At 37.1% G+C, this 18,278-nt stretch overlaps 1 protein-coding gene and 1 long non-coding RNA gene across 3 annotated transcripts in view; one reads left to right on the plus strand and one right to left on the minus strand.

The window, feature by feature from the left end:
• Nucleotides 1-8,496: 8,496 nt before the first annotated feature.
• MSR1 (macrophage scavenger receptor 1) overlaps nucleotides 8,497-18,278 on the minus strand; it is a 76,363-nt gene continuing 66,581 nt past the window's right edge. The window contains exon 10 of the mRNA XM_070599111.1: nucleotides 8,497-8,776. Coding sequence (XP_070455212.1) covers nucleotides 8,643-8,776 — 134 coding nt within the window. The 3' untranslated portion in view covers nucleotides 8,497-8,642. The remainder of the gene's footprint in view (nucleotides 8,777-18,278) is intronic.
• Nucleotides 15,771-18,134, plus strand: LOC139080153 (uncharacterized). 2 transcript variants are annotated; one of them, XR_011534421.1, is made up of 3 exons: nucleotides 15,771-15,990; nucleotides 16,280-16,339; nucleotides 17,813-18,134. It is a non-coding gene; the product is annotated as an uncharacterized lncRNA (long non-coding RNA). The 2 variants fall into 2 exon arrangements; XR_011534420.1 differs by having other exon boundaries at nucleotides 15,898-16,176.

An 18,278-nucleotide genomic window follows, 5' to 3' on the forward strand; every position in this document is an offset into this window, starting at 1 on the left:
TTTCCATATATGGAAGAGTCATTTTCTCAGCATAATAATTAAGAACATCTTTTCCAAATTTCTATCATGTACCAAGCTTCCATATATGTGTTGGTCTACTCTAGGCTCTAAGTTCAATTCCATTATTCTATTTGTCTACTCCAGATCCAACATCATCCTTTCTTAGTTAGTATACTGTTATGATATTTGGAGAAGCAAATTTTCTCATCCAGTTCTTTCTCCTTTAAGGGTGTCTTTTTTCCCCCCTTTTCTCTTCTATATAATTTTAGAGTCAGTCTGTCAAGTTCTACTAAAAAACAAAGACACAAAACCAAACAAAAACCACATTTTAAAATCCTGTTGGCATTTTAATTGGACTTGTGTTGACTCTAGATCAATTTGGGAAGAATTGAGGTTTTTTTATGAAATTCAATCTCTCTGTTCATGAAGATGGAATCTCTTGCTACTTGGTTGTAGCTTTTCTTAGTGTTGTAGTGACCATGAGAATGAACTTCTTTGATCTCTTACTGTAGAGCGCATAGTAGATTGATGAAGCCTTCAGCTGCTGCACTTCTGGATCCCTCATCATGTTCAGGCAGCTGATGTTGCACTTGCCCCAGGTTGCTCCCAGCTGATGACTGAGCACAGTGGGGTACTAATGCAGGCCTATTCCTGCTTAATTTAGGTCTCCTCTGACAGGTCACTTTGGCTCAGGGACTCCCCATCAGCCTGGCAGAAACTTTCTTAGAACTGCTTTGTGGTCTGCTGTGTGGGTAGACAATTCCTACCCAACCCTACTTTCCTCCCCCTTTTCTTTCACAGGTGTCAGACCTGCATCACAGTCTAAGGCTCTCCTACTTTCTTGCCCCTTTATCCCTCAGATATTTCCCCTAATAAATCTATCGCATTGCTAATTACATCTTAGTGTCCCCCTCTTGGAACACCCAAACAAACACAATGCCTTTCAAAGAGTTCTATAACTTTCTTCCAAAGTTATCAGATTTTTATGAGATTTTTCATAAATATGTAAGATTAAAAAATCATATCTCTTGATTACTATTATGGTAGAGAGATTGAACATAGGGACCAGCATATATTTTGAGTGCTTGCCTGATTCATTCTATTCTCTACCTAAAATATGTAGAAAAGAAGCAGAAAGAGTGACTGTCATAACCATGCTAGGTTAGACTCCCTGTGGACATATGGAACCACACTGGTCATCTTCCACCACCCTCACATGGCTAAGATTTAGGTTGCATGGATAGCAAAGGGAAAATAGCAGGATTCATGACTCCTCCCTCCAGAAAGAGACTAAGGAACAAGCTGAGCAGCTGAGCTCAGGGATGGCATACAAACCTGGTTCTGTAAACCTGGAATTGAAAAACTAGAGTTCTAGTACCAGTCTCTCAGCTTCTTACCACATCAGCCTCTGTTTGGGGTGTTATTATCGTGAGGCAGATCCTCTGGATTGCATCTCTGAGATTTGGGAGGTGGCACTTCAACAATACCCAGCATCCTAGACAAGAAACCATTGCAAGGTAACATAGCCTATGGGACACTTCTTCACAATTGACCCCTAAGTAATGAAGGCCATTTTCTAAGGGCTTGGTGGAGAAATATTGCATGAGTTTATTCATAAATCTGTGAAGGAAGTCAAGAATGAGCAATTTCCTCTTCTTGCTGACAAAACAGTGTTTAGTTAGAGTACCAATCTACCCTTGAGGCAGGATGTTCCAGAACAACCTCAAGGTAGAAGAATAGAAAAATCTCTTAGAATTCAGTTGCTCCTTCTGTTAGGTTGGACTGGGACATAGCAGCAGTGCCAACTCCTTGGCTGCTGTCGGGTACTGTGCTTCCAGTCCTTCTTGCTGCAGAGCTCACCGGCTCATCACGTCCCGGGGCAGAATGCTAGGACCCCAAATTGCTCACCCCACTTGGGGTGATTCAGCTCACCCCACTTGGATCTGCCCCAAATTCGCAGGCTCCCACGTGGCCCAGAGTGCTCTGTTTTAGTCCACATTTAACACCAGTTTGAGTTTCTATAGGCCCTATCCTCTTGCTAGTCCCCTCCCTGCTTCCCCTTTGGTCTGGAACCCTCAATCCTATTATTTAGGAGCAAGTATGCTGATCACTGGTCTGTTCTTTTAAGGACTGAAGTCAGACTACAGTGTACAACATTTAGTGAGGCTTCCAATGAGATAGAAGATTCCCATGGTTTTTTATGATTATTATTACATTACTATAAGAGGGAAGATCAGCGGGTCTAAGGAAAGTTGAGTAATTTGCCTAAGATCACACAACTAGTAAACTCATAAAACGCAGAGTCAGGATTTGAACCCAGGTTTCCTGAACTTCAGATTCTGTGTCCCTTCCAGTAGGCCTTTTCACCTACTGTGGTATTGCACTTAAATTCCCCATTTCTGTCTTCAATCTGCAGATGGGTCATCTCATGGCATCATTTCAGATGCCTCAGCGCTAAGTATGTGACTAAACTTTGACAAATCTCTCTCAGCCAGGCCCACCCTATGTCCCATTCTGCCCTGTCTCGAGTGAGGGTGTCATCCTTCCCCTCCCCTGCTACTCTGCCTTATTAATAAATCCTCAGAAATGACAAATGCTGAGAAATCAACATTTTTCTCTATTTGACAACATTTCTCTTTATCTCTGGTTTCTTCTACTTCCATTCTATAAAAGCTACTGATTCTGAGATGCCACCAGTATTATTTGAGAGAATACTCAGCTATAGAAAAAGTTTCCTAACTAAGCTATTATATTTTCTGTCTGCTATTTAAGTTGTAAATTGTTTTCTGTTAGCTTTAATTTATTAAAATGTGCCATTAGGAGTCAGAAAATGTTTTGAGAACCCAGTTAATATGCCCTGGCACCAACACTCAGGGAAAGTTACGCCTCTTCAGCTAAGCAGATGCTTAAGTCATTTAAAGGCTTATTTTAAAGTTCAAAAATGAAATTATTATTGCACAAAGACATCAACACAGGGCTTAGATGAAGAGTATGATAGGAAAGCAACGAGTGATACTTTATATGGACAAATACCTTTTTATGGTCTATTAACAATTCTATGCTTGAACTAGTAGTTATTCACATTATCTTCTAAATGGAGCATTGTTCAGAAGCACTGGACTGTAATATTATGTATTACATTACCAGGAGAATAAAGTGATAAAAGAGTTGAACTATTTTCAAATGATTGCTGGAGAGATACTAGAGGATCAATGAGTTTGCTGCACAAGAGAGAGGGAGCGAATAAAGAGAGCTCCATCCCTTCTGAACACTGACTAGGATGCATAAGAGAGGACCGATATTTCCACAGGGTCCAAGTAATAAGACACAGCACTGGAAAGGATGGAGGGGGTTGTAGTTTTCAAGGTCTCTCTTGAGATGAGCAGGGGTACATTAGGGTTTACTGGACCAGAAGTCCCAGCTGGACTGAAAGAGAGCGGGTGTTGGGCATGGACTAAATGGGACCACAAGACCCCAGCAAGCTGGGCAGCATCCCAAGAAGCCTGCCATAATCAGGCACTGAGGCAGACATCCAGTAATTTGGCCAGCGTATGTAGTAGGAGTGAGAAGAGGTCAGCTTTTTGAGGCACAAGGACACTCAAGGGTCTTAGGAAACAGGATGGATACCAGGATTATGGCTGTGCTCATGATTTGGGATCACAGCTGCTTGGGGAGAATTGAGTTTCTAACATGTGTGCTGTCTTATTTCAAGAACTGGCCAGACTGAATCGTTAAGTAACAGAGCCTATTTATTTGCTAAAGCCTTCCACTGATTATGAATAATAAACTCAGTACATCTCCAACCATGGTGATAGTCCCTGTCCATCTCTTGTTTAACAATTACATCTTATTTACTTTGGTTTTCCTTACCGGACCTAGAGAGGTGCTTGCCTATTTTAAGTTCTTAGTTAGTGTATGGTGGCATTCTCTCTTTGAAACTAAGGTGGAGAAGAATATTGTTTTAGCAGCTTGTAACAAATCCTCCTAGAGAGAGTGATAACTGTATTGGGTAAAGGTTTGTTGGTGGATTTAGAGAAGGAAAGTAAAACTCCTTCATCAGGGACATAGTGAAAAAAAATAAAACGAAGATCTGTGATGCAGAAGCAATTAATAGGCATTGGGCACTAGGTTAGAGCCTGAAGAAAAAGAGAAAGAGCTGAAGGAAAAGGTAGGTGTCTGAGAAGAGGAAGTGAGATCAACCAATGAGATGTTCCCAGTGGTGAGTGACTTCAACAACAGGGATGTTTCATATTTCGTTCTGAGTTGTTGATGTTATTGCAAATCTTATCTGTTTCTCTGAGTCCTCAGGCTTTGTGTTTGTGATATTTTGGGCATGATGGAATTTGAGCGGTATCCATAATGAGGCAATGAAGGAAAAAAAAGGTACTCTTCAGACTCTACGATGAAACCTAAATTAACTAACTCAGAGGAAGCAGGAATGGGAATTCCGGGTTGAGCAGGGAAAGCATCAGGTCTGATCATTCACTTTAGTAAAATTCCTGGAGACAACCGGAGGGACCTAGGTTTTCCTTTGCTGGTGGGGTGGGAAATCAACCTGTTTAATGTAAATTTAAAGGATTTGTTCATTTTAAAAGACTTCCCAGTTCCAGACCATGAGAGCAAAAAGAAATTCTCTATACGTCTTATCCTCCCACTTTGTAATTCAATACAGATCTGACATTAAAATTATATATACCCAGATCTTAAAGAACTTGTTCACTATAAAAACACATTTATAATCCTTCAAAATGATGAATTCCTTAAATTAGCATCCTGCTGTGTACTTTCATGTCCTAGAAGTATATTTTAAGATTCTATGGGTAGAGAGCTAGAATTTCAACACCCAAAAATTAAAATAGATATATAGAACTCTGTCCATTGACTTCATTACTAGAGCTTTTAATAGTCTCTTTCAGTATTGTCTTTTGATATTGAGAAATCTTTCCTTCTAAATGACTTATTTAATACCAACCTTTAAAAACTACCCTCAATTGTTCTTGCATTATTTTATTGATTTTAACGAGCCCATAAGTACTTTTATTATATCCATATACACGTGTGAAAATTGATACTCATGAATTGATGTTTATGGAGTTTAAACTCATATGTGGTGGAACCAGCACCAAACTCACATCTGACCATAAGACTTAAAAAACGAGAGCTCCTGTAAGCGAGGGAGCCATCATGGTCTGTGCCAAAAATTCTTCCCTTAACACTTTCCACACATCATGAGCCTTTTATATGCCAAGGTGGGCCTTTCTTAAGCCTTTTAAAAAAATATGGAAATTAAAGCAGAGTCTTTATTACTAACGATGCTGGCACCTGGCAATGTCATAACATGAATTATACAATAAAACAAGGTAATTATGCCAAAATGATTATTCAGAACTACTAAGAAACTTATATTATTATCATATATTAAAAATTCATCCTACACACATGTATAATTCTAGACTCAGAATTATACTAGCCAGACTCACTCCTTAAGTGTAAAACAGAAACAAATTTTCTCTGCCTTTCTCTTACTTTCTCTTCCTAGACAGCAATAATAATAATAATGCTAATTTAACATTTATTAGACTGTGCAGCTTACACAGGTTTTCATATCTGAATCCAATTTTTTCACAACAGTGACACAAGTAGAAGGTCGAGGTGTTAAATATCTCATTTTAAACATGAAAATGCGTTAGGCATAGAAAGTGTCATTGGCTTGCTTGATTTCACACTACCCACCTAGGGCACCATGAGGCTCCGATCCAGCTTTTGTAACCCACTTTAAAGTGCTGTGGCGCAACAGAGAGGAATATCACTTTCAGCTTAAACAAGCCCATCACCAAGTTAAACGGATGCCTGGTATTATGAACCATTGGTCCCTCAAGCCTGCAGATAACCAGCTTTTCTTCTAGCCACCATCATCATTAGATATTACTTCCCTTTCCACAGCTTTCCAGTGGTTCCCAGATGCCTCTTAAATCCAATTAAAAACTCCTGAGTTGGAGTTCTTGCTCTTCTAGCCATCAGTTGGTTTGTTTTCAGCTCTTAGTGTTTTACTCAGATTGTTCAATTTTATCCTTTCGTGGCCCTGCTTGTAAAAATCTCCTCTTTGCCAAAGCATGTCCTTCTCCTTGAGATCACAGCCACTTCCCAAGAAAAGCCTAAGCTTCATCCTTTTTTTGTTTCCCACTTCTCTAACTTTCCACGGCCTGGCTGGGATGATTGTGTGCTGTGTCAGGCGCTGGCTGACGGATGGAAGGAGGGAGGGGTTGGGATTAAGACCTTGGCAGGCGTTCTCTAGGACTCGCCAGTTTTAGTCTAACACCTCTTAAATTAAACTCTAGGCCTTTTCTGGAGTGGGAGGCGAAAGTGAAGAAGCAGTGGAGATAAGAGAGGACGGATGTAAAGAAAGAAAAATCTTCAGTAAGAGGACTGAAACTTTGGACGGCAGAGAGAAGTAGATTCATCTGGGATTGTTTCTGCCAGCACTTCTTGATCTGAGATTTCTGCTATGGCTCCATTCAGGATCAGTCTCTGTGAAAATTCCTCTTTCTCTTTTCTTTCTCTGAACTCCTATGGAGGCCTAGAGCTGGCTTTCTACACTGGGCAAGCCAAGTACCCCCAGGAAGGCTTGGAAAAGTCCCCCTGATTGGTTTTTATGTTTTCAGTTTACAAGGTAATTCCTTCACTAAATTAGACTAAGCTGATTCGCACAGCATTTCTCCCTCCCTAAAGATCTGAGTAAATTAAAAGTTCTAGATACACAATAACTTTCTAATTTACTGACGCTATCATATTTTGAACCCTAATGATGTGTGGGGGTCTCCGAGTCAAGTCCAGATGAAAAGGACACAGTCTAGAAAACAGAGCAATTTCAAAATCATTCAAGTTCTTTACTTGTATTAACACCGTCAAATGTGGAAGGGCTAGTAAATACTAGCAGTACTTGAAAATGAGTAATTTCTGTCGTGTCAGTAATTCTTGTTCACATCGGGTCCTCACAAGCACACCCTGAGTTGGGTAACACACATATAATCATTCCCATTTTATGTGCCAGGATTTGAGGATTAGAGATTAAATGACTTCCGTAAAGAACATGGAGCCAGCAAGAGGAAGAGCCAGGACAGAAATATGGATCTCCCCGCTCTTGCCCGGTCCACTGAGCACATATGGCCTCCTAATAAAAAGCAGCCTTTGCATGACATGACTACAATGAAATGCCTTGTTTGTGGAGAAGGCACTTGGCAAATAATAATGAATTGTTTAAGTTTTTCATCTCTACCAAAACAGCATAATCCACAGAGAATGTTATGCATTTGTACTTTATCTTAATGTGATGATTTTTCTCATGTTAATGATTAAAAGATAATAATATTGTAATTCTATTTTAAAATGAAAAATACAACAAATGGCGTTCTAGCATAGGAAATTTCTTTTGTTTTCTCTATGTGAACGTAAATCAAGTTTACAGGTGGAGATCTCCCCCGGTTCTAATTTGAGTAAACAGCCATTGCTAGGGAATTTTTATATGATAAATTTGTTCCCTTAAATTTCTTGAGTCCCTTACTACCTGTGTGGAATGAAACTCTGTTTTTAAGTAGAAAGTCAACTTTAGAATTTGAATATTAAGATAAAAATAATTATCTAATATTACTGTAGTCCAAGAGCTTTTCTTTCCAATTAATTTATCTCATTCCATTAGCATAAGATGTTTAAATGTATCACAAACCGACCTACCTTTTAATTCAAAATTTTCGGTGTATAATGAAGTGATGATTAGCAAATTTGCTATTCCTTGGATCTCTTCCTTCCTTCCTTCTTTTTTTTGTTTATTCCGAGTGCGCTCAGGTCATCGCTTTTATCCCCTAACCACTCTGGCAGCTCACTTGGATATATGACATATTAGGTCTATAAGTCAGCAGACCTTGACTTCTCTAATGGGCCCTCATTCAGAATAGCAGCTGTGCTTTCATTTTATTCTGCCATTGAACCTTTAGAGTGGGACAATTTTATGTAATTTAACAAAAGGAAATAAATGAGCAATTTGTGTCATTAATTTCTCAATCTTTTTAAGGAAATGATGTAAGGATAAAGAATCAAAGATTTTTTTAAAAAATTGAAATGTTTTACAGGTTTGATTGAACTTATTTGGCCCTAGGGAGGTTCTTATGACGATTAACAAATATATTTGACTTTCTTTTCTTTCCTCCCTAAGTTCAAATTACTCTAGGCATGTGAAATCAACTAAATAGATTACAAAGAAGACAAAAATGACAAAAATTGTAATCTTGTGGTGAAGATATAAATTGGAGCCTATGATTGGAGTGTGTTTCCATGATCATTGACTTTTGTATAGAATATGTATATTCTATGTAAGAATATACATAAACTTCAATATACTCAATTCAATATACGTCATTATGTTAGAAAAGTCCATTAAAAACCTAGAGAAGTTAAAATGGTTCAAATATAGACATACAGTAAGTATGAAGGTATTCAATATATTTATCCACTGACTTTTAATATTCCTTTTCCTTGGACAATATTCTTAATCTCTTAAATATTCATCAAACTGATTTAATGGAGCAAAGTCATAAAAGTCATTTTGCAGTGATTTCATAAGTGTAAATGAAAATATGGTACGTTCATTATACAGCGCAAGTGACTCCAGCATCTTCAGCATGTGAACAAACTCTCACACCCCATTGTTTGATTTTACACTCTTCGATAGATGATTCTCTCCCAAAGCAAAATACTTCATTCAGCCATATTGGACCAGTACCTGCAAAAATCCGATAAATCTGCATTAGTAAGTATAGTTTAGTGCTTATGTTTGAGTGGGACAAAGCCATTAATTTATTCACTAATTTAACAAAAATGTGTTGATCTTTATCTATATACAAATTCTGTGTCCTCTATTAAGATTCAAAATTAAGTGCCCACCCTAGAAAACTTTATACTCTGTCAATGTGTAGACTACCAAAATACAACCTAATAAGAGCTATAACAAAGGTGCATACACAGTTCCACAAAATCATAGGTTAAAGGATGATTGTTTTTCTCTAAGGCTTTGACAGATTAGTTATATTTTAAAAATAAGGAAGGAAATAGGCTTTAATAATAATGGATATATGCAGTGACCCGGTGATCTAAATGCATCTGTATGAGGCACATCTGGAATGTAAGATAGCCTGGGGTTCTTTTCTTAGCTCCCAGTGTATTTCAGTTTACATGTGCCTGGTTTACCAAATATATTATCTATTTTTAATTAAACTAAGACTAATACAATCAGCAAAGGGCTTACAAACTATCCTGCAAGAAGACCACGGGTTATTAATTGCAAGAGCAAGCAAACAACAAGAACACGGCAGAGTAATACTTAATGCTCTTTGTCGAGACTTGTCCTCAGACACGCTAGAAGGAAAAACAATGGCTGTCACCAGTGGTCTACCTAGCAGATAATTAACTAAATAAACAAGCTTAACTGCCGCTTTCAAGATAAGGATGTTATTTTATCAATGAGTAAGAAAACAGCTGCATTTCTTGAAAGGAATTCATGGGAAGAAAAGATAACTTTAAAAATGAATGTTTGGAGAAAAGGTTAAAAGTTCTCCTTTCTCTTACACTTAAGACATTTGGTAACAGAGCCTTTGAAAAACTTCTAAATGGTTTTGTTAAACATATAATTATGCAAACATCTTAATGAGTTTTCCAGAGCATTTCATGCCATCAAGAAACTGATTACTTAGCAAGTAAATTTTAACAAACACCTTTGCAAAACTGGTGAATGGTAAATAAATATAGTAATACTATAAGCATAATCAAAAATGCATTTTTTTCATTTGGATCAATATGATGTTGAAAGGTTCTCCTTCAGTCACAAGAGCTATATAAAACATATTTAGAAATAAATTCGACTTAGAAACAAACATTTGTGTAGCTATAAAATAGTACAAAACAAGTTAAATGAAGACTTGTGTTTCTTTTTTTTTTTTTTTTTTGGTGAGGAAGTTTCACCCTGAGCTAACATCGGTTGCCAATCTTCGTTTTTGTTCTTTTGGCTTGAGGAGCTAACATCTGTGCCAATCTTCCTCTACTTTGTACATGGGAAGCCTCCACAGCATGGCTGATGAGTGGAGTAAGTTCTCACCTGGGGTCCAAACCCGTGAACTTGGGCTGCTGAAATGGAGCGTGTGGAAGTTTAACCACTCGGCCACCAGGCCGGCCCCAAAGACTTGTTTTTCTAAGAGGCATATATCATGGCACATATAATGACATTACTCTTTCTGATTTTCACATATCTTGTGAGCTTAATAAATAAAAGTTTACAATATGTACATGGTTAATAATGTGCAGAATTGTATAGTAGTATGTGCATATATGAATAAATTAGCAGATATTGGGGATTTTGTAATCACAATGTAGATAACATTTGACCTAACCTTAAAAAATGGATAGAGGTTTTCCATGTATAAAAAAAAAGTCATTCCATGTAGTGGGGGCAGCATGAAAATGCTTGCTGTATTAGAACAGTTAACAGTTTCCTGGTATCTAAAACACACAGTATATTAATGAGGGGAGGAGGACTCATTGGAAAAGTTAGATAGAAAGATGGGGCCATGCTTTAAAAATGTTTGAACTTTATATTGTGAGTCACCAAAGAAATGACATCATCAGAACTACATTTTAGAATTGTATGTCCAACAGAAATGTAGAAGTTGAAGAAGAAAAAATTTGTAAGCCAGAAGGACAGTTAATAGGATGTCTAAATAGACATTTCTTTTGAAGACTCATGTTTTTATTTATCTTAGAATTAGACAAGGAACTTTGATTTCCACACATAAAATAAATTGGTGCATTCACTTAATTTGTTGTTGTTGTTGCTGAGGAAGATTCACCCTGAGCTAACATCTGTTGCCAATCTTCCTCTTTTTGTTTGAGGAAGATTTGTCTTGAGCTAACATCTGTGCCAATCTTCCTCTATTTTGTATGAGGGATGCCACCACAGCATGGCCACTGATGAGTGGTGTAGGTCCATGCCCGGGAACTGAACCTGGGCCACTGAAGCTGAGTGGGTCGAACTTAACCACTAGGCCATGGGGCCTGCCCACTTGATATTTTAATAATTTATACCTTCACTAGAAAAATCCAAATATTAGACAGAATTATATTTAGCTTTATATTATCAAGGTAATTAGGAATACTGTATTTTGCATTTCCTATAACAGTAATTAAATCATTAGAATCCTAACAATGTTTCTATTAGAAAAGCAAAGGTTTTCCTGGACTGATCAATTATAAGAGCAGAAACCTGGAGAGCTCAAGGGTTTTTCTGAAATGTTCGTAACGGTATGGAACCTTTTCGACTTGAAATTGTAAGACAGAGAAACAGGACAGATGAAGGAGATTGTCGTCTCAGAATTAGACGCCTTGTCAGGAATACGTTTTGGTTCCCAAAGTGCTCTGACTGGGCATAGCGCTGTGCCTTTTGTGTTTGTGAGTGTTTGTATGTGTAGTAGGTTTGTGTATGTGTGTTTCTTTTAAATACATAAAGTCTATACAAACTTTTTTGGAAGCCCCCAAGGGCTACTCAAAAATAGAGGCGAATAATAACAATTGCACAAACAGTAAAACTACTTTCATGTTAACACGGAAGGGAGCCAAAAGAGTGGGACAATTATAGATTGCATTTATGGACGTTTATAAATTGTATAAACAAACACAAGTAAAATTTTTGGTGCAAGCCATGGCTTTGTTGTAATTGGGAGCATGAGGATATTATGGCTCCATGGCCTCCATAGCCAGGCACTGGGATGTGTTCACTCTACATTCTGTAGATCAAGGCACTGGATTTAGATCTCAGCAGTGCAGAATTTTTACAATCCAGGGAAAGAGAATTAAGAATGAGAATCCTCCCAATGGCAGCAGCACCAGCAGGGCCATCCCCACGGGGGCAGCATAAGATAGATATTATTTAGTCAATTAACGTGCTGACACGTGAGCACAAGTTTTTAGAAACCACAGTAGGGGAATTCATGAATGTTAGAAGTTCTTGTAATCGTTCTTATAATAACCTTGTGAAATAATGGCAATTATCTCCATTTCATAGGTAAATAAACTGAGACTCAGGAAGGATGGATGACTTTCTCAAAATAGCAGAGAGAATAGAGCCAGGCAACAAAATATCTCAAATTTGCTGCTATTCATTGACTACACAGAAACCCAAACAGAGTTATCAAAATAATTTTCAAAGGCTTTTAAAATTTTCCATGAACATGTTCAGAACTATTGAGCCTAAGGGGAAAATTTGTTTAATACTCATTTCCCATTTCCTTCCAAACTGTTTTCTGCATTAAAAATTAATGCAAAGGTAGCATAAAATTTTCTCTTCATGTAAGCCTCAAAGATTATCAAACAAATTTGTTTTTATTTCTTCAGGTAATAACTGTTACTCAAGGATTTTTGGTGTTGTTTCTGCCATTATTATTTTTTTGCCTCTGAACTATGCTTTCTGCTAGTGGAAACATGCAAAAGTAATGTGTATATTTTAGATATTTTTTTTTTTCTAATCCTATCAATTTATCATCTTTCTATCTATCTGCCTAACCATTTATATACATCCACAATTCCCTAGACAATTTGAGGGCTGTAGGGAGGACAAATTGATCAATTTTGTGTTTCCAAAAGCAGACAATGACAACGCTAATTGTCCATGGCTTCTGGAATTTTATGAGCTTGGTTTGTGATGTTTGAGAGTACGCTTGACAGATGATACCATTTCTTCTTAATCTCTTTTTTAAAAAAAGACAGATATTGATATTTCTTTGAGGGATTTGAGTTTCTTTAATCTGATCCTTAGTAACCCACTGCTTTTATGAAAAAAAAAGATAATCATATTTTATACATTAGCCAGATGTGTGGTAGAGTGACGAGATTTGAGATTAGCTGCTGAATAGATAAGTGGGGAAGCAAAAATCACTAATGGTTAAAAGTCTCTGAATTTTAATGAAATCCAGTCATGGCTGGGTGACATGAATTTGTATCACTTTTAAGACTTCTAGTTGGGAAATGCTTTGTTAACAGCTTCTCCTTCGAGGAAAACATTATTTTGAGGGGATCAAATTTGCAAAAGGAGTGGGAATCAGAATAGAGAACGGGTCAACTTTGACAATAGTTCTGGATTCTAGTTTTGTGGTTCTAGAGAAGCCACTTATTTTCCCTGTTTTATCATATATGCACAAGAGAGGGGTGGGACTAAAATAGCTCTAAGATTTCATTCATACAATTCTAAGATTCTGAAGAAGCAAGCTCCTTAGAAATGAAGTTCTTATGGATAAAGAACTTAGGACATTCTGTCCAGTGGAAAGAGACAGGTGAAGGCATGAAATCTTCACCCACTCCCTGAAACCAACATAATAGCTATGTAAATTTGGCCAAGTTTTGTGACAGTTCTGTCAGTTTTCCTTCCTTTATGAAAATTGGGGCTATAATATCTAACTCTCACAGGTACTGTGAGCACTAAATGAGATCATGTGGTAAGCACTTGATAAACAATATTATTCCATACTTAATATTGTCTTTTTTAGCATAAGTAACAAAATAGATACGCTAAGAACTCCATAGGCTCTATATCAATTCCACAATATCCAACATTTAAACATCTACATTTTAAAACTTTCAGTGTTCACGGAGCAGTATGTAAGAATTTGAGTACTGACCCATTGATATATTTTATTTACCTTTGGGATTATTTTTATTCCTGTTCACCAAAGGATAGTTCAGAGATGCAGATATATTTTTGATCTCCTTCAGTTTATTCCTGTATTTTTTTAAATTCCACTTAGAGAATTATTATGGAATGTGAAAGGGGTAATGAATAAAAGATGGCATTTATGTCTAGAATTTTCTTTTGTTTCTGCTTTCAAGTTTGGAGCTTCAGCACACAGACTCTTGTGAACTCGGAAGACGAGATGGCTGCTCCGGGTCTTGCTCTTACTTCGTGCATCAGCAAATAGGCCCAGACATGCCTGAAACAAATTCCCGGAGACCCACCATTATGTGGTAAAGCTCATCCAAGTTTGCTACAGGGAGACCATGGGGACAAGAAATAGGACAGCATGCTCAGGGGGAGAAGTGACTCACTCCCCCTTCCCTGCCCCATGCAATGACAAGCACCAGAGCCTCTCAGTGCTTCCTTAATTTACACTTTCTGTCTCCCTAGGAAAAAGAAAGAACATTCCACTTGATGCAAAAGGCATGCCCGAATGAAAGAACCTATTTAAAGGAGCGTGCTTTAAGCTTTATTCCTATAAATCATTTTGCTTGCAGCTGCAAAGCTCATTGTTCTTAAAGCTAACAAGGATTATCTCTGGTAAGCCAGGTTTGCTATTTTAAAATCAGAATTTAAAAAAGGGAGGGGGAAACTGTGTCCAGAAAATTGTATGCTTTCTTTAATGGGGGACTCATATAAAGGGTTTATCCTCTTCAAACCTTTTTCTTCGTTTCAATTTTGGTAATAATGTACAATATAGTATTAATCTGATTCTTCTTACTTTCTTAAGAGAATGACAAATAATTAAAACTCTGGTGTATCTCTTACTCTTCTCTACCCCTCCAATCATATTTCTGTTTCCTTTCCTGTCGCTATTCTGCATTCAAAATTGCTTTTTCTTTTCCTCCCGAGTAAAACTGTAAATTTAAGGGGAAGAAGTGGAAAAATAAGGAAGAATTTAAACAGCTTTACATAAAAGGGTTGCTTGCCATGTCTAATCCAAAATCAGCTTACAACGTAAGCCTGTTTCTTAAAATACAATGTACGGTGAAGCAGATCATGGAATTCATTTCTCAGATTCTTTTTCTTCAGAACAAATAACCTCAGTTCTATTATTTCTCCCAGCTCATCGTGCTTTATTAGTTTAAAATTCTCATAATCATTCTTCACTTGTTTGGGACTGAACTCTACGCAGAGAGCTGAAACAAGAGCCGGGTCTGTCTTGAGTGGAGTGAGGAGATAAAGCTCCTACATAGCATACTTCTTCAGTCACACCTCTGTGCAACAGAAAATCACATTCAACTTTACAACCCTTAGAACATCACTGATGTCGCTACACAAGATAATACTGATCTGACTGTTTTACCTTTCAAAGAGGATGGCAAATAAACTTGTAGTCATGCAGTTGGTGGTGTTGCTAACTGTGAGCTCTGCCACCATTGAGCAATGCTGTGAGTCAAGCTTCGAAGTGGGCACTTCCTATACGTCAGCTCATTTAAGGTTCCAAATAAATCTGCTGGGTTGGTATTATTATTCTCATTTTGTTGGAAAGGAAATTGAAACTCTGAGACATAAGTATCAGAGCTGAGGTTTCAACTCTTGTCTCCTTAGTTATAAAATTCCTAGTCTTCCCAAGTCACTTCAGTAGGCACTTAAAAATGTGGAAGGAAAAACAAAATTCAGACACACCTTGTGTTATTATAATAAAGCTCTAGTATAATGTTTAGAATCACCAACTACCATAAATACACAGCCTCACCAAAAATGAACATCTTAGAGAAGTAGTCAGTTATCTGAAGAAAACTTGAGAGAAATTGTCTCCACAGGGCCAAATAATTTCACATGAGACTAATCTCTATTGTTTCATTACTTATTTAAATAGAAAACATTTTCTTGCCAGTATTTCAGAATACTTATTTCCTTCCTTTCTGACCAGTGCTTTCAGCCAGAAATCTCTCGAGATATAAGCAGGAATGAATAAAAGCTGTGGGGAAAAGAATATTTTACTTGTGAGGCGAGACTTTAAAGTTAATGCAATCTTAGGACAATAGTCGCCAACTACGTGTTTCCCATCTATGCTTGGAACTTCAAGGGAAAAACAGCTTTGAAGTCCATGGCAAAGCCTCATGTTCAGAGAAGAAATAAACCTTTGGTACAACATCTCGTTCGCTTTCCTACCACAAATTGGGTTGTGCCAAAACCTTCCTAGTTTCCCCTGAATTAAGGTACAGATACTACTGCTGTTGCTCTGAATTTGGTTTTCTCTTTGTAATAGATTAAAGATTTCCTTCAAGATATAAGAGATTAGTAAACTGTACTACCGGGCTTGTTTCTTAAAGATACAAAGCTAAATGCAGAGTTGTCAACTCTTTGGATAACGTAAGCTATAAAATAACTCATCTTGATGAAAGGTATTTTAGGATGTTTTTCTCTTTTTGAATTGAACTATTCAGCTAGCCCATGTGAATTAAATTATCTGAACAATTGACAAACTATATTTCATTTCATCAACAGAGGCACGTCCTGGGAATCCAAAGCATCCACATGCTGCTATTTCTGAAACAAGAATTTCAGGTGAGTAAGCCACATGGATGACGACTGTGTATCTTCCATTAGAACTAGAGCTGCCTGTTTTTCATATATGCTAACAGTCATCTGAAATGTTTTATACAATTGTGTATTTAAATAAACGGTCTTTCATGCTACGGATCTTAGTTATCATAGAAATGGATTCTCTCCCCATACTACACCGTGAAAACTCAGATTGGCAGCTTAGTTTTGCTAAATGATTGACTGATTCTCTAGGGGCTAAGAGCTGGGGATCTTTTTCTTTTCCCTTTCTATGGGAAAAAAAAAATCTAACTTATTGATGTTTAGAACATTTCACTTTAGGGGGTAAATTTTACAGGTGCAAGAATGATTTTAGGCTCGCACTTTTCAACCTGGGGAAAAAGTGCTGAAAGTGTAGCAGAGATGGAACATTTGGAAATTCCAAAGATTTATTTGGTTTTGGCAAATCATGGGTATTTTCCATTTCCTTGTTTCTTCTTTTCAAACTTTTAAGGCACAAATTAAAAACTGGTGGCCAGGGGCTGAACTCACAACATCACCATTTTCTTGTCTTGTCTAGCCCTTTTATGAAAATAAATTATCTTTCTTGCCTCTGAAGCCTTTAGAGCCTGGACCCCTCCTTAAATCTGATACAGTGAATGCTCTTAGGTAAAAGAATAAAGGATATAATTGTGACCCATTATTAATAGTATTCAGGTGTTTAGCACAATGCCTGGAACATAATTGTTACTCAATAAATTGTAGCATAATATCACTTAATATCTTTTATGAATTTAAGAAATCTATCTTATCTTGTTCTGGTCTTTTGATATGATGATTTGATACACCTCCCTATTTTATCATATTTTTATAGAGATAAAATAGCAGCATTAACAGGTAATCTTATCTTTATAATTTTGCATACAATTTCTTTGTGCCCGTATCTATCCAGAATAACACTTATGAAATCAAGAATGTCAAATCTTTCTTTTTGGTCCACATCAACTTCAGAGAAGCCAATTATTTATTTATCAGATTTGGATAGTAGGATAAGTAAATGGGAAATATTGACTTTTAAATTCTAGTTCATGTATGTATGGCTACTTTTAAAAAAGTCCCTTTGTCATTCAGAATTGAAACCCTTGTATATGTTTAATAATACATAAAACCTGCTATAAGGTGGCAATTTAGAAAAAAACAACGGGACAGTAAAACTGTCATGGGTATACATTCAAATATTTTGTCTCCTGCAAATTTTCTTCCCAGCTCTTTTAATACATTCATGGAACAGGTGACTGGGTCATCCAAGTGAAAATACACAAATGCACATGCAGCCAAAGAATTATTCAAAGTTTTATCAACCTCAAATAGAGGGGAAGTAACCTTTCATCTTCCCTTATTTTCTCATGTTCCTTAAAGGAGAAGTCATAAGTTGTGGGTATAGAGATTCTGTGCAATTGCTTCCTTCTCTTTCATGACCCTTCACTGTCCTTTCAGAAACAGGTGCACCATCATGGATTAAGGATATACCTCATTCCTGTGGGACACGACTAGGAGGGAAATGCAGAAGCTGGCTCCCTCCTCTCCAGTTCTATAGAAGACAGAATATGAGCAAACATGCGGAATTGCTCAGATCCCCACAAGACCCAGATATGTAAACTGAGTTTCGCAGGATGTCATGCCTTGTCTCTATAATGCTCTTGTCCCTATTTCTCTTGCTCTGCTTTACCGATCACTCTATTTTCCTCTCTGTTAGTATTCAACTAACCAATTGAGTCTACTAGAAACGTAAACATTAAAGGTTGTCTGAGAGCATATATCATTTGTTTTCAATGTCTCTTTCTTTTCATTTCTACTTTCTAGGAAAGGCCATTAAAAAAATCGTACATGGAACTTTTCCTCTTATCCTGTATCTTCCTGTCTCTACCTGATTCTACATATTGGAGAAGCCTACATTTCATTT

This window comes from Equus przewalskii, chromosome 28 (genome assembly GCF_037783145.1).
Source record: "Equus przewalskii isolate Varuska chromosome 28, EquPr2, whole genome shotgun sequence".
NCBI classification, from domain to species: domain Eukaryota; kingdom Metazoa; phylum Chordata; class Mammalia; order Perissodactyla; family Equidae; genus Equus; species Equus przewalskii.